The following is a 13708-nucleotide window of genomic DNA, read 5'->3' on the forward strand; positions in this document are numbered from 1 at the left end:
CCAACACACGCTTTGACGCAGGCCTACGCATGCCTTTGAAAACACTATTCAAAGCAAGTGGGGTAAAAATAAACCAATTACCCAAAGTAATTTTGACAAATTGGAATTTAATTATCACCAATGGTAATTTAATCCAAGACCCAAGATTAATTGGTTTAATATTTGGCCAATTTACAATCTCTTGACTTGAGATAGTTCATCACCACCGTTCTCAAAACCAAATTGGTAACCTTGAAGCTAGAAAGGTAAAAGCAGAATTCACTTTAAATCAAAAGCCATAGCCATTGGCCTCCAGGAAAATAGGTTGTGTTCCTTTCATCAATACCCATGTAGTTTCATTAGCAGGATAATTGATCCCGATTTACAAAGAACAGGCAGGAGGCATTTAGGGAAATTGGTTGGCAAAGAGCCAAGACTCATCTTATTGTTCCAATTGGCTCTTGAAATTTCCATCCCAAATAAATATGGTATTGTAATTTTTTTTTTTTTAAACATTCATGGATAATTGGCATGAGGCATCATATGGGAACTAGTAGCCATATACATAAAGCATTCAGATGTCTAAAAATAAACTCATAAAAGTTATAGTCAACTAGTGAAATAGAAAGGAGTTTCATAGTCTCCTCCACAGAGAATAATAGAAGTTAGGCAATATCAGTAGGAGTATCAGTAGGAGTAGCAGCAGCAGTGCTAGTACTAGTACTAGTAGCAGTAGCAGTAGCAGTAGCAGTAGCACTATCAGAAGCAGTAGCAGTAGCAATAGCAGTAGCACCGGAGCGTCTGGTATCATCAATGCGGGAGGCAGCAGCAGCATGCTTCTCTACTTTGGTCCGTAACTCGTCTTTCTTGGCACCCACAACCTTGTCCACTACCTTGCCTTCCTTGAGGAAGAGGAAGGTAGGCACTGCATCCACACTCCACTTTTCAGAAACAATCTTCAGTTCATCCACGTCCACCTTTAGGAACGTAACTTCTGGGTTCTTCTTAGCCAACTCCGCCAAGATTGGGGCTATCAACTGGCAGGGTCCATAAAACCAAGCCGTGAAATCCACCACCAACTATTAAATTAAAGGCATCAAATTAATGTACTAGTTAATCAAAGTATAAAACCAATTCCACAACCAAAATGTTAAAGGGATGGAGGACACAACCGTACACCTAGGTTTTTAAGCCATTTGCAAATTACAAAACCCCTATCTAGAGTCAGACAAAATTATTTCTATTTGAAATGTAAGCGCTGGAATACACCCAATTCTTGCTCTTGATTTCAAAATTTGGAACTAAATTTCTAGGCACAAACAATTTCAATATGGTGAACAAGAAAATGAAAAATTCCCCATTGAAGCTGATCACAGAATATAAAGGGAATATGGTAAGACAATCTTGTCTTAGCCACGAAATGAGATCTTCTAATCATATGAGGAGTCGGAGAGTTTGTATTGATCAAGAAGTACTGCTCAAACATATCTGCAGCTGTAGTCTAAGTGCAATTTGATTAGAATACTAGAGCTTTGAGGGTTCGTAGTCTTATATGGATTAAAATAACCTATCCTAACAGTTTGTCTAAGTGTTTCTTGATGGGCAAGACACTTGAGTAAGGTTCACTTTCTCTCTCCTTTTTTCCCCTTTTTTTATCATTATTTTTAGTTATAGTGAATTGATGGAAATGCCCTTAAACTTATGGAGACTAAAATTAAATGTTTTGTAAGCGAAGAAAAAAGAGTGCAAAAAGATATAGAAGTGTAATTGGAGATTTGAAAATTAATACCAGTTTCTTGTTCTCGTTTCCCTTATGGAGCTGCTCTTCCCATGCCTCAGTAGTGTGGCAGTCGATGACTTGATTTTCTTCAGCCATTTTTTCTTTGCTTTCTTTCTCTCAAAGGATTGTGATATTCTCAAGCAAGCAGGTTGTCAGAAAAAATTTTCTTCCTGTTTTTTTGTTTTTGTTTTTTTGCAACGAATGTAATGGGCTCAGCCGCAGCGTATATATACTGCCCACAATCGACCTTAACCAAGAGGTCAGATTTTTAATGTTTATTGCGGAAATGCCATTGCCATTAGGTAGCTGAGGCATTCATATTAAGAATTTATTATGATAATAAATGAAAAGAGACTCTGACAGTGAGAGGTGTGTTTACATGGAGACGATTCCCTCTGGTTGTAAGATTGGATTTTTCTTCCTCTTTTTACGGAGAGACTTGGTTGATTCCCTAGGTTATTCTTACCCCGTCTTGTGGTTTGCTTGATGCGTTTGTTCTTGTTGGTGATTGTTTTATCTTTGTCTTTCAATCAAGTTTCACTTATTAACAAACAAACAAGACTAGCTTTTGTGGAAATGGGAGATGATTCTTTGTGGAGACCTGAAAAGAAAGGGAAGTTGTAGGATTGAGTTGAACTCTTTGGAGTTGGTAATTATTGTTGATTATTAAGAAGTGTCAACTATTGTTGAGACAATTATTATTTATTTATTTTTCAATGTGATGTGTCAACTTTCATGCCTTTAGATGAAATTTAAATGTGTCAACTTTCATGCCTTTAGATGAAATTTAAATGTGTCAACTTTCAAACATTTTACATATAATTATAAATGAAGGCGGATCTAGGGGCGGAGGCAAATCTGGGGGCACCGGGGATGAGATATGTGGTTAAGATGAGGGAAGACGTTGGAGAGAGAGAGAGAGAGACAAAGAGGCAGACAGGCAGAGAAAGAGAGAGTGGGGCAATTTTTTAGCGGTAATTACATTTTTGGTCACTAGGATTAGGGTTGGGATCAAATTGGCAGCAGAGAGATATTAGGAGCAAGGCGAGAGACGTCTATGAATTGAGCCATAATGATAACATGGCAAGGAAAATTGCCGCCCTCAACAAGAAGATGGATCCTATGATGTCCAAGAACGTCACTCCTAAACCGGTTGAGGTCTGTTCAATTTATAATGGTTTTGGTCATAATTTTGATTCATGTCCTTCTAGTAGTGAATTTCCTGGATTTGTGAAAGAACAACAAATTACAAGATGCATTTTAGCCGTCATGTAAACTTCCATGTGACGGTTCTTACAAGTTAAATAATTTTTAATTGACACTCATTACATGTCAAATAACTACAATATTGATATTTAGAGCTATCAATGAAGTGTTACTTGACGGTTAAAAGGAGTCAAGCAAAACTATTACTTGACGGTTAAAAAAGGTCAATAAATTGGATACCCCTTCCTGACAATGGTATTCTTGACCGTTTATTAGCCGTCAAGTATTATGTTTTCAGACACTTTTTAGCCATCACTAAAGGGCATTTTTCTCGTAGATGTTAATTGGTCATAATAGTTGTGCTTTGATAGAAAATTGCAAATACGCCCAAAGAAAACGAAAGGGAAGAAAAAAAAATTATATAAAAAAGTACACGCACTTGCTTGATAATCCACACTACTATATCCCAAACCACTAGCTAGTAATCTGGATGAAGTTGGTTTATGAAAAAAAATTACATTAAATCATAAGAAATTTTCTACCTCCTAAGAAATGAAAGTATATTCCTTATACCTGAAAAATAAAATCAAAAGAAGAACTGGATTTTATTTCTAAATGTTGAGATAATGAAAAATCATTGATAAAAGATTATTGGAATTGCATATTTCGACCAAAAAAAAAAAAAGAAATTGCGTACAATATGAACTCATTAATCATGAATTAATAAAGGGGGTCCTATTATCTGTATCCGACACATGCATATCATGCATATAATATGAACTCATTAATCATGAATTAATAAAGGGGGTCCTACTATCTGTATCCGACACATGCATATCATACCATGTTGATCTATATGTCTACGTATACAGTACAAATTGGATGTTGAGCTGATGAGTCTCGGCATTAAGTTGTTACTATTACAATTAAGTTGGTTGGTATTGGTCCTTCTCCTTGGACAAGACTTTCGTGTTGCTATCCCAATTCCCAAGTGAAGGAAATTAGAGCATTTACAATTATACTCTTTATTTTTTAGTTAAAATTTTGTTTAAAATATATAAAATCTATTTTAGGAGCTCTCTATAAAATTTTAACTTCAATAATATACTCTCTAGTTTAAGGACTCATAAATACTATAACTATTTTTAATTGGTCCATCTCTATAAATAAATATATATATATATATATATAATAGTTAGTCTTAATTAAAAGTTTAAAATACTCATAAAATAAAGCAACATTAAATTATAAGAAGCCATTAGGAGTCCTTTCTCTCTCATCAGATTTATAAGCTCCTAGAGATCTTCATATTTTAGAGGTTGGATAGGGAGCATAGTTGGAGTAGTATTTTTTCAAATCCTCCCTAAAATTTGTCTAAGGAGGTGGTTTAGTGAGCTCATTGTAGATGCTCTTATTAGGCATTGTAACCACACCTCCAACTATGCTCCTTATCTAGCTTCTAAAATAGGGAAACCTCTAGGAGCTCCTAAATCTGAAGAAAGAGAATGACTTAACTTATGAGATTTTAGTATAAAGTATACATTGACTTATTGAAGTATCAATATTGGTATAAATTGTATCTTATACTAAAATTGGGTTTTCATATTTTGATTTGTTGGGAATTTTATTTTCTAGTATTTTTTATTGAATCCAAATGGGGTGTACTTCCTTATTTACATTGTAAATTTAAGTAATTGAGTAATATAAAACTAATTTAAAGTAAAAAGACAAGACATTTGTGATTAAAAAAAAAGCCTTTGTATAATATACCAGGTCTAACTGTTCACACTATCAAGTAGGGAAATTATTGCATGTGTCCCCAGTTCATGTGGGCTTGTTTAATGGAAGAAAAAGATATAATAGGACTAGATAAATGAGTAACTAACCAAAATTCTAACTAAGTAAGGACTCGCCAACAATGTGCTAATTTAACTTGAGAGAGAAAGAACACCGCCTTAGCCAATTGGTGGGTGGTGTGATCTCCTACAAATCCCCCTCCTCGCCATTGCATTTGCATAATAATGTATGGGATCAAATTTTAATTCAAAGTGAAAGACTAAAGGGAATTTTCTTTTTTAGAAGGAAGGGATCAAATTTTAATTTTAATTGCCTTTATTGTACAAAAGGAAGATACGTAACATTTGACCAAATTCTATTTTATTATACTCTTTTGGGCTTTAATCTATGAGGAATGCTAGCAACCTTCTCTCTAACCTTCTTCTTTGGATTTTTTCCTTTTTTGCTTGATATGTGTCATTCTCCTTACACTTAAAACAATGTCATTAATATATTATACAAGCTAACTTTTGCTTCCCAAGTTTACCCTTATTAAATGTATTCAATTTATCCAAAAGAATTTCACAACTTTCTTACCATCTTCTTTAAAAAAATAATTGACGTTTAAAAATAATAATAATAAGATTGTAAGAAAGTTGTGAAATTTTTTTAGATAAATTGAATACATTTAATAATGGTAAACTTGGAAAGCAAAAGTTAACTTGTATAATATATTAATGACATTATTTTAAGTGTAAGGAGAATGACACATATCAAGCAAAAAATTGAGAATGTCCAAAGAAGAAGGTTAAAAAGAAGGTTGTTAGCATTCCCCCTTAATCTATTTGGAAAATATGTTCTCTTTGAGCCTATACAGAAATCGATCGATAGGATGTCTTTGCATCCCTGGCCGTAGAAACGTCCAGAAATGGTCATACAATCAATTTAACTATCTGGACCTAGCTCGATATCAGTAGAAGATAGAGCCGCTAGCTCGACTGGAGATGGTTACGTGCTTGTCTGAGAGGAAATGTTTGTCCGGTTCATTTCGACTTTTCTCAATAAACGACAAAATCTATTAACGTCCCAACACATACACATGGGCATGCGTCACGTCACATAATATGAATGCCTCAGCCACCTAATGGCAATGGCATTTCCGCAATAAACATTAAACATCTGACCTCTTGCATAAGGTCGACTGTGGGCTGTATATATACGCTGCGGCTGAGCCCATTACATTCGTCACACAAAAAAAACAACTTGTAATAACCTAGCTTGCTTGAGAATATCACAATCCTTTGAGAGAGAGAAAGCAAAGAAAAAATGGCTGAAGAAAATCAAGTCATCGACTGCCACACTACTGAGGCATGGGAAGAGCAGCTCCATAAGGGAAACGAAAACAAGAAACTGGTATTTCAATTTTCAAATCTCCAATCACACTTCTATATCTTTTTGCACTCTTTTTTCTTCGCTTACAAAAAATTCAATTTTAGTCTCCATAAGTTTAAGGGCATTTCCATCAATTCACTATAACTAAAAATAATGATTTTAAAAAACGAAAATATTGATTTTAAAAATATTAAAAATAATATATATATATATATATATATATATATATATACAAAGAGCTTTATTGAGGATCCTCAAATAAGTTTTATTTGAGGACACCCTTTTAGGGCCCACTCCGGATTGTATTTCACTAATCCAAACCGTCTATTTTGTAGATACACATTCAAAGATTATCTCTACAAAAAATCACTTGAATCCGATATCATTTGATCATTCAATTGAGTTATTGAAATTTTAATACTTTCTTGAAGCACCGTGTTCATTGATTTTGTAGGACACAATTGGATGTCGAAACGGTTTCCAAATTGTCTAATTTTTTGTAAGGATGATCTATGAATGAAGACCTAAAAAATATATGGTTTTGATCATTGGAAAAAAAATTGTAGGGTACCCTAAAGGGCGTCCCTCAAATAAAATTATTTGAGGATCCTCAATAGAAGGGGACTGTATATATATATATATATATATAAAAGTTAACCTTACTCAAGTGTCTTGCCCATCAAGAAATACTTAAGCAAACTGGATTGCATTAGGATAGGTTGTTTTAATCCATATAAGACTGCGAACCCTCAAAGCTCTAGTATTCTAATCAAATTGCACTTAAGACTATAGATGTAGATATGCTTGAGCAGTACTTCTTGATCAATACAAACTCCTCGACTCCTTATGTGATTAGAAGACCTCATTTCGTGGCTAAGACAAGATATTGTCTTACAATATTCCCTTTGTATTCTGTGATCAGCTTCAATGGGGAATTTTTTATTTTCTTGTTCACTGCATTGAAATTGTTTGTGTCTAGAAATTTAGTTCCAAATTTTGAAATCAAGAGCAAGAATTGGGTGCATTCCAGCGCTTATGAAAATACCTGCAGGATGACTCAAAATGCCTAGAGGATGGTGAATAGGCCAATTTAAGATTCTAATCAAATAAATAAAAATAAACTTCGGTAGCAGGATTGATATGGCTTATCAATCCTGTAACGTGCTGGGCATAAAATAAAAGAACACGCAGAGAATTATTTTACGTGGTAAAACCCCACCTCTGGGGAAAATCCACGGGACTCCTCAGTCCAACACAAATCCACTATAGAACGATGATTACAAGAAGTACTCACACACTTATCCTAGACACATTCTAGATAATGTTTACCGACTTCTTCGTAACTCAACTTCTGTCACGGGATGATCTTCGACACTCCTTATGTTGAACGCAATACTGGCCACGATTGCTTCAAGCTCACCGGAGGAAAACCGCCACCACGGTCTTGGTGCCTTCAACCGTATGAGTCACCGACATGCATATGAATGCAATATGAATGATTAAAGTGTTTGATAAATCACCAAGTAAAAATTAAACACTTGATGATTTATCTCAAATATACGCACAGCAGCTTTCTTGGAATTTTAGATGCTCAAACCAACTATATGAAAACTCTACAAAACTAAAGAGATGCACACAAAGATTTATACAAAACTTATTCTCCACAATCCACGTGAAGGCCCACAATCACAACACAATATCTTGCCATGCATTCAATCTGATAGTCTTAGAATCCTATATGATTTCGTCATATTCTCCATTGCACTACAATCAATTGTTTATCCAATTAAACAATATATATCAAGATGTAAACACGAAACCAAATAGGATATTAATTAAAACATCATTTCCAAGTCCAAGATAATGAAAACATAATATTTTGATCTAAATCAAAATAGAGTCCAACTAGGAAAGTAATCTCAAGAGATAAAATATAATCCTATTAAAAATAGAATTAGCATAAAAATACTTGAGTGAAAATAATTCCAACTAGGAATCCTATAATGAATGCATGATTATGTCATGATTTACCTGTTGTCAAGTTTCTCATATGATCAGGTCATGCCTCGAAAGTGTGGGGTTGAAAGAGTAGTGACAAAGCGTTCAATAACAATTCCTCACAAACTAATTTTCACCCTATACTAAAGTCTAGGAAATGCCAATACGAATTTCGTACTAACAGCTTATATTTCAAAATAGAAATAATTTTGTCCGACTCTAGATAGGGGTTTGTAATTTGCAAATGGCTTAAAAACCTAGGTGTATGGTTGTGTCCTGCATCCCTTTAACATTTTGGTTGTGGAATTGGTTTTATACTTCGATTAACTAATACATTAATTTGATGTCTTTAATTTAATAGCTGGTGGTGGATTTCACGGCTTGGTCTTATGGACCTTGCCAGTTGATCGCCCCAATCTTGGCGGAGTTGGCTAAGAAGAACCCAGAAGTAACGTTCCTAAAGGTGTACGTGGATGAACTGAATACTGTTTCTGAAAAGTGGGGTGTGGATGCAGTGCCTACCTTCCTCTTCCTTAAGGAAGGCAAGGTGGTGGACAAGGTTGTGGGTGCCAAGAAAGACGAGTTACGGACCAAAGTAGGGAAGCATGCCGCTGCTGCCTCCCCCACTGATGATTCCTGCCCCACCAGTGATACCTGCCCCAGCGGTGCTACTGCTATTGCTACTGCTACTTCTTCTGAGAGTGCTACTGCTACTTGTACTGCTACTGCTACTTCTACTGCTACTTCTACAGATACTGCCTAACTTCTGTCATTCTCTGTGGAGGAGACCATGAAACTCCTTTCTGTTTCACTAGTTGTTTATAACTTTTATGCGTTTCTTTTAAGACATCTGAATGCTTTATGTATATGGCTACTAGTTCCCATATGAATATGATGCCTCATGCCAATTATATATGAATGTTTTTTTTTTTTAATAATTACAATGCCATATTTATTTGGGATGGAACGTTCAAGAGCCAATTGGAACAATAAGATTATGCATTGAAATATATTTTGGAATGACAGTCAAAACCGGAGCCAATCTAATCAAACCTCGAGGCAAAAGCACTTGCCTTTACTTAACAATACTTCTAAAAGCCTCCTTGAGGCAAAAGCACTTACCTCTACTTAACAAACTACTATACACAAACACTCTGTGAATCGAGGGCATGGTCAAAAAGTTGACGGCCAGGTTGTCATTACAAGTGGACTGCTTACATATGTATAAAACGAAGTTGTAGCGTACAAAAATAAAAAATAAAACTATTACAGATACAGATACAGCTAATCCTGGAATTTCATATTAGGAAAAAGACACTCAGGAGGAATAGAAATTGTACGACAAAAGCTTGTTATTTATTTATTGCTGTGTGAGCTCCAATTATAGCACTGAGACTGAGACATATTGATCAGAATTTCTTGAAGAGAGAGATCTTGGAGGTTTTCTGGCCACTTCCCAGCCAATGTTGCATATGAACTCCAATGGCATCCAAATACAAGCTGCTCCTGCCATGCAAGCCCACCACCTTGCCCTCTGTGGTAGTTGAAGTGAAAAATGTCCCAACTTCTTCCCCAAATGGACCATACTTGCCTCTGCTGGTATAAAATGTCAAAGACTTTATAATTTGAGGTCGCTCGTTTTTACTAATGCAACCATAATACCCAGATATACAAGTCAGCACTTCATGAGGATACTCCAATTTAATCTGCAAAACAAATTGAACAAGTAATAATTTGTTAGATGGACACATACAAATTGAGATTAAATTCGCTTGATCAAGATGTTAATTAAAGCATTTAATTTGTACTCGATGTGGGGCAGTTCCTCCATTGCCTCCATGCTTAGCGGACCAAATGAATTGACCGTTTCGATCATACTCAATCTGCACTGAGCAAATGCCCTCTGCTGCTCTTGTCAAATGAATCTGCCTAATCCCAGAAAACACTCCATCATCCCATGCTCTGCCTCCATCTCCACCCCATGGCCCTGGTCCACATGGGGTTGGCTCTTTTATCAACCCACAAGCAACCTGGCCACCAACACAGAATTACCTATCCAATTAGCACATGTATAATCTTTGTATTATCTACTAATATATATGCATGGAATTAGATTAAACTCAATTACCTCTTCAACTTTTCCTCTGTTTGTCATTAGCAGCTTGTTAGACCAGTGAGGATTGTCCACCTCTGTGATGGCCCCTGCAGGCTCCTTTGGGATGATTGCAGTGCAATTATTAGGAGTATTTGTGACAGGTGGTGTCTGTGTCTCAGTCTCGACATTGACCTTCCCTTCTGTGGCATGCACCCCAAGAGCATCTAAGAAGAGACCATTCCTCCCGTGAATTCCAACAATCTTGCCTTCCTTAAGCTTGGTGGTGAAAGGGGTTCCTTGTTCTTCTCCATATGGCCCGTGCTTCTTCTTCGTCGTGTGGAAAGTGAGGGACTTAATCACATTAGGCCCCATCATCATGGCAGCCCCAAATGTTCCTGTTATGTGCGTCAAGATTTCGTTCGGAAAATCAAAAACTATCTGCACATATATAGTGTAAAACAAAACATTGCAAGTGAACGTTGATGTGCGTTCAAATCAAATGAAAAAATAAAAATAAAAAACAGCTACCATAAATCAATATATAGTGTAAAACTAAATTTAATTTGAGACAAATTTCACCTTGTCACTTTTATAACCTCCAGTCCCGCCATGTTTGGCTCCCCATACAGCTTCACCGTCGCAATCATACTGAACCTTTATGTATATTACAACTCCCACGTTTCTTGATAACTTGATTTGTCTAATTCCTGAATAAACTCCATCATCAAATTCAAAACCACCTGTCCCTCCCCACGGACCATACGTTACCACCCCTTCAGCAGCTATTGCCGGAACCTTCTCAATACTTGGCGTCTAAAATGAAGAACTTTATGTTAATGCACATTTTCAAATTGAATAACCTTGAACTTGTAAAGGCAAGTTTCTCTTACCTTGAACTTGGTTTCTTCATCACTTAATTCTCCAGAATTAGAAAATTGCATTGAGAGCTTGTTGTTGGGTACTGGTACTGCAGCTTGGTTAGCAGTGTAGTCATCCTTGGGTCTTATAGCAAAAAACACATCACAGTTTTGGAGGACAGAGTAGCCGGCAAGGTTCTGATCAGTACCACCAATCATATAAGACTGTGTTTGAAGCATAGTTTTTGAGGGTTGGTTTTGATCATTCTGAATAGGCTTTAGGTAAGCTCCTATTGAATCAAGAAACCAACCAGACTTGCCGAAGAACCCAACAATCTTACTACTCCCAGCTCTTGCCGCTGGGAGCGAAAAATAGGTTCCTTGTTCAATTCCAAATGGTCCATAAGTTTTTTTGTTGCTCTTGAATTTAAGTGATCGAATTGAGACCGGTCCCCATTCACTAATCTTACCATAATGTCCCTCAATTGAAGTTAAAAATTCTTCCGGATAAGCAAGCTTGACCTGCGGTAGTAAGAAGTAGACAAAAAATTTGCGAAAAATTATGTGATTAGCTAGCTTTAATTAATCATGTCATGTACTCTATGGGATTAATAAAGTAATGGTGACTTGGTAATGAAGTAACCGTGTCTGTTTTCCAGCCTCCATTTCCACCATGCCTCTCAGCCCAAAATGAGGTCCCTTTCTCATCATATTCAACCTGAATGGAATCAATGGCCGCTCCATGAGCTATCACCAACTGCTTCACCGTTGAGTAAACTCCATCTTCCCAAATGAGCCCGGTTTGGCCTCCCCACGGCCCAACTGATACCAGTTTGTTCTCGGATCCTTCAAAAGTACTCTGCCACCATGCATTAATATAGTCCAACTCTAATTAGTCAGTTGAGTTGTAATTAAGTGACGAGTGGAATTAAGTTGAAGAACAATAACATGAATGAATTAGACAAAACAAACAGTTACCATTTTGGTGCAGTGAGCAGAGCGGGTGAGCGTGAGAGTGTGAAGGAAGAAACTGAATGTTGCGGTGTGAAGGAGGGATGGGTGAGCTAGGAATTTATACAGACAAAAAGGATGCTTTAGGTGTGAAGGTGCATGAATTAAGGGAAATAATTTATTTATAGGTGGATTAGACTGTGGAGAGGAAGAAGCTAATTCTCTTCTCCACTATGGAGGGAGCGAATGGCTTCCAAGTTAAAGAATCAAATGATTGCTCAAAATATCCCTTGTGCCTGATAAGAAACAGAAAAAAGAGTCTTATCTTTGGCTAGCTTTCAAGCATTCGTGACGGTCTGGAATTTTTCCCATACATTTTATGCAACGAATTCAAATTGGGAGACAGAAGATTACGCAGTAACTCCTTTATTCGGAATTTTCGAATATATATATTACATATCTTTCTGCATGGCATATATCGTGATCAGTTCGACATCCATAGTGTTACATTTCCCATCATTGTTCATTCGTCAGAGGTTTTTTTAAAAGGAATTTGTTCAGAATTTGAAAACAGGAAGGAATCTTGAATTGGGCATTTTAGATTTAAGAGAAAGGACATTCCGATTCGGCCCAACATAAAAAAGAAACTGAAACCCAATTCTCTGTTTCATATTCTTCAGCTGTCGTAAACACAGGCCCATGAAACTGATTTGAGCATGTATTTTTATTAATTTTAAAATCACCTTAAAAGAAAAAGAAAGGTGAAATAATATTAATAATAAGAGTAGCGATAAAAGTGGGATTTGATGACTCCAGAGCAGAGTAGCATCCCTCCCGGATAAACCAAAACCTGGGACAGCTAAATGCTTGGTTGGTCCGCAGCACCGACGTAAACGGAACGTAGATCTAGCTAGCAAGCCACCAAATTGCAAATTCACATGTAGACGGAAGAAACAAACGGCCCTGAGAGGTGGCCCGTTACACGCTTCTAAACTCATTTATTTGGGACCCACCCACATTCCCATAAACCATACTCTCTAGTCAAAAGCACCATCTGTCCTTCTTCCGTGTTTCTTTTCCTTTGTTTAATAAATCATTCGTAATCTTCTTTTTCCTTCTTTTTCTTGTGTCCTTGAGTAGACAAAGTTGTATCGTTGGTTGGCCACCTTTTTGTACCAAAATTGAAATGGCGACGATATCAAATCCCGCTTTTAGAGTTTAGAATGATCAATCAAACGTCCACAGTTGCATGTGAAAAAAGATAAAAGTCATTTCTTTAAATATGATTGATTTCATGCTTGTAATTGAAGTGAAAAAGCTAACCCCCATCATCCATCTGCAAACACAGTGCTGATTCAAGGAGGGAATTATTGTTTTTCTATTTTATTATTGAAATCATGAGAAACAAACATTATATACATCTTTTACGGATTGCCAATTTCCAACAATTTAGCCTTGAATACTGTATATGGTGCCTTAAACATAAGGATAAGGGTACCTCCCCTATTAAATGAAGAGTGAAAATGAAGTAAACTCTGCGCTGGTTGCACAATTGCATAATTGCATTGCCTTGCCTAAACAGGGAGAGAGAGAGAGAGAGAGAGAGAGAGAGAGTTAAAAAATGGTTGGGGTTTTTATTACAGAAAAAGCAACCCAACCCAACCCTAGGAGGAG

At 36.4% G+C, this 13708-nt stretch overlaps 3 protein-coding genes across 4 annotated transcripts; 1 reads left to right on the plus strand and 2 right to left on the minus strand.

Annotated features, from left to right (window-relative positions):
* Positions 1-507: 507 nt before the first annotated feature.
* On the minus strand, positions 508-1946 carry LOC148919699 (thioredoxin H-type-like). 2 transcript variants are annotated; one of them, XM_089045323.1, is made up of 2 exons: positions 1769-1946; positions 508-1016 (listed from the first exon to the last, which is right to left on the minus strand). In XM_089045323.1, exons 1-2 carry the CDS (start codon positions 1853-1855, stop codon positions 645-647), a joined length of 459 nt encoding a protein of 152 aa, XP_088901449.1. In that variant the 5' UTR covers positions 1856-1946; the 3' UTR covers positions 508-644. The 2 variants fall into 2 exon arrangements, with proteins under 2 accessions (XP_088901449.1, XP_088901448.1); XM_089045322.1 differs by having other exon boundaries at positions 508-1058.
* A 4053-nt stretch (positions 1947-5999) lies between these two features.
* LOC148919700 (thioredoxin H-type-like) lies at positions 6000-9026 on the plus strand. Its single transcript, XM_089045324.1, has 2 exons — positions 6000-6154; positions 8493-9026. The coding sequence occupies exons 1-2, from the start codon at positions 6068-6070 to the stop codon at positions 8892-8894; spliced, it is 489 nt and encodes a 162-aa protein (XP_088901450.1). The 5' UTR covers positions 6000-6067; the 3' UTR covers positions 8895-9026.
* A 262-nt stretch (positions 9027-9288) lies between these two features.
* LOC103321320 (Mannose-binding lectin superfamily protein) lies at positions 9289-12193 on the minus strand. The gene is made up of 7 exons (XM_016792060.2): positions 12062-12193; positions 11727-11942; positions 11117-11605; positions 10806-11039; positions 10260-10664; positions 9940-10161; positions 9289-9837 (listed from the first exon to the last, which is right to left on the minus strand). The coding sequence occupies exons 1-7, from the start codon at positions 12062-12064 to the stop codon at positions 9541-9543; spliced, it is 1866 nt and encodes a 621-aa protein (XP_016647546.2). The 5' UTR covers positions 12065-12193; the 3' UTR covers positions 9289-9540.
* Between the last annotated feature and the right edge of the window lie 1515 nt (positions 12194-13708).

Source organism: Prunus mume, linkage group LG2 (genome assembly GCF_029339155.1).
Source record: "Prunus mume cultivar Tortuosa linkage group LG2, ASM2933915v1, whole genome shotgun sequence".
Lineage (NCBI taxonomy): Eukaryota > Viridiplantae > Streptophyta > Magnoliopsida > Rosales > Rosaceae > Prunus > Prunus mume.

Bases quoted from the DNA above. Each gene is read 5' to 3' on its own strand.
- LOC148919700 (XM_089045324.1), top strand. From the start codon at position 6,068: ATGGCTGAAGAAAATCAAGTCATCGACTGCCACACTACTGAGGCATGG. The intron at 6,155-8,492 runs GTATTTCAATTT...TTAATTTAATAG, and splicing joins GAAACGAAAACAAGAAACTG to CTGGTGGTGGATTTCACGGC.
- LOC103321320 (XM_016792060.2), bottom strand. The intron at 11,040-11,116 runs GTAAGAGAAACT...TCTTCATTTTAG, and splicing joins ATGAAGAAACCAAGTTCAAG to ACGCCAAGTATTGAGAAGGT. The intron at 9,838-9,939 runs GTACAAATTAAA...TTTGTTTTGCAG, and splicing joins GAGGAACTGCCCCACATCGA to ATTAAATTGGAGTATCCTCA.
- LOC148919699 (XM_089045322.1), bottom strand. From the start codon at position 1,855: ATGGCTGAAGAAAATCAAGTCATCGACTGCCACACTACTGAGGCATGG. The intron at 1,059-1,768 runs GTATTAATTTTC...TTAATTTAATAG, and splicing joins GAAACGAGAACAAGAAACTG to TTGGTGGTGGATTTCACGGC.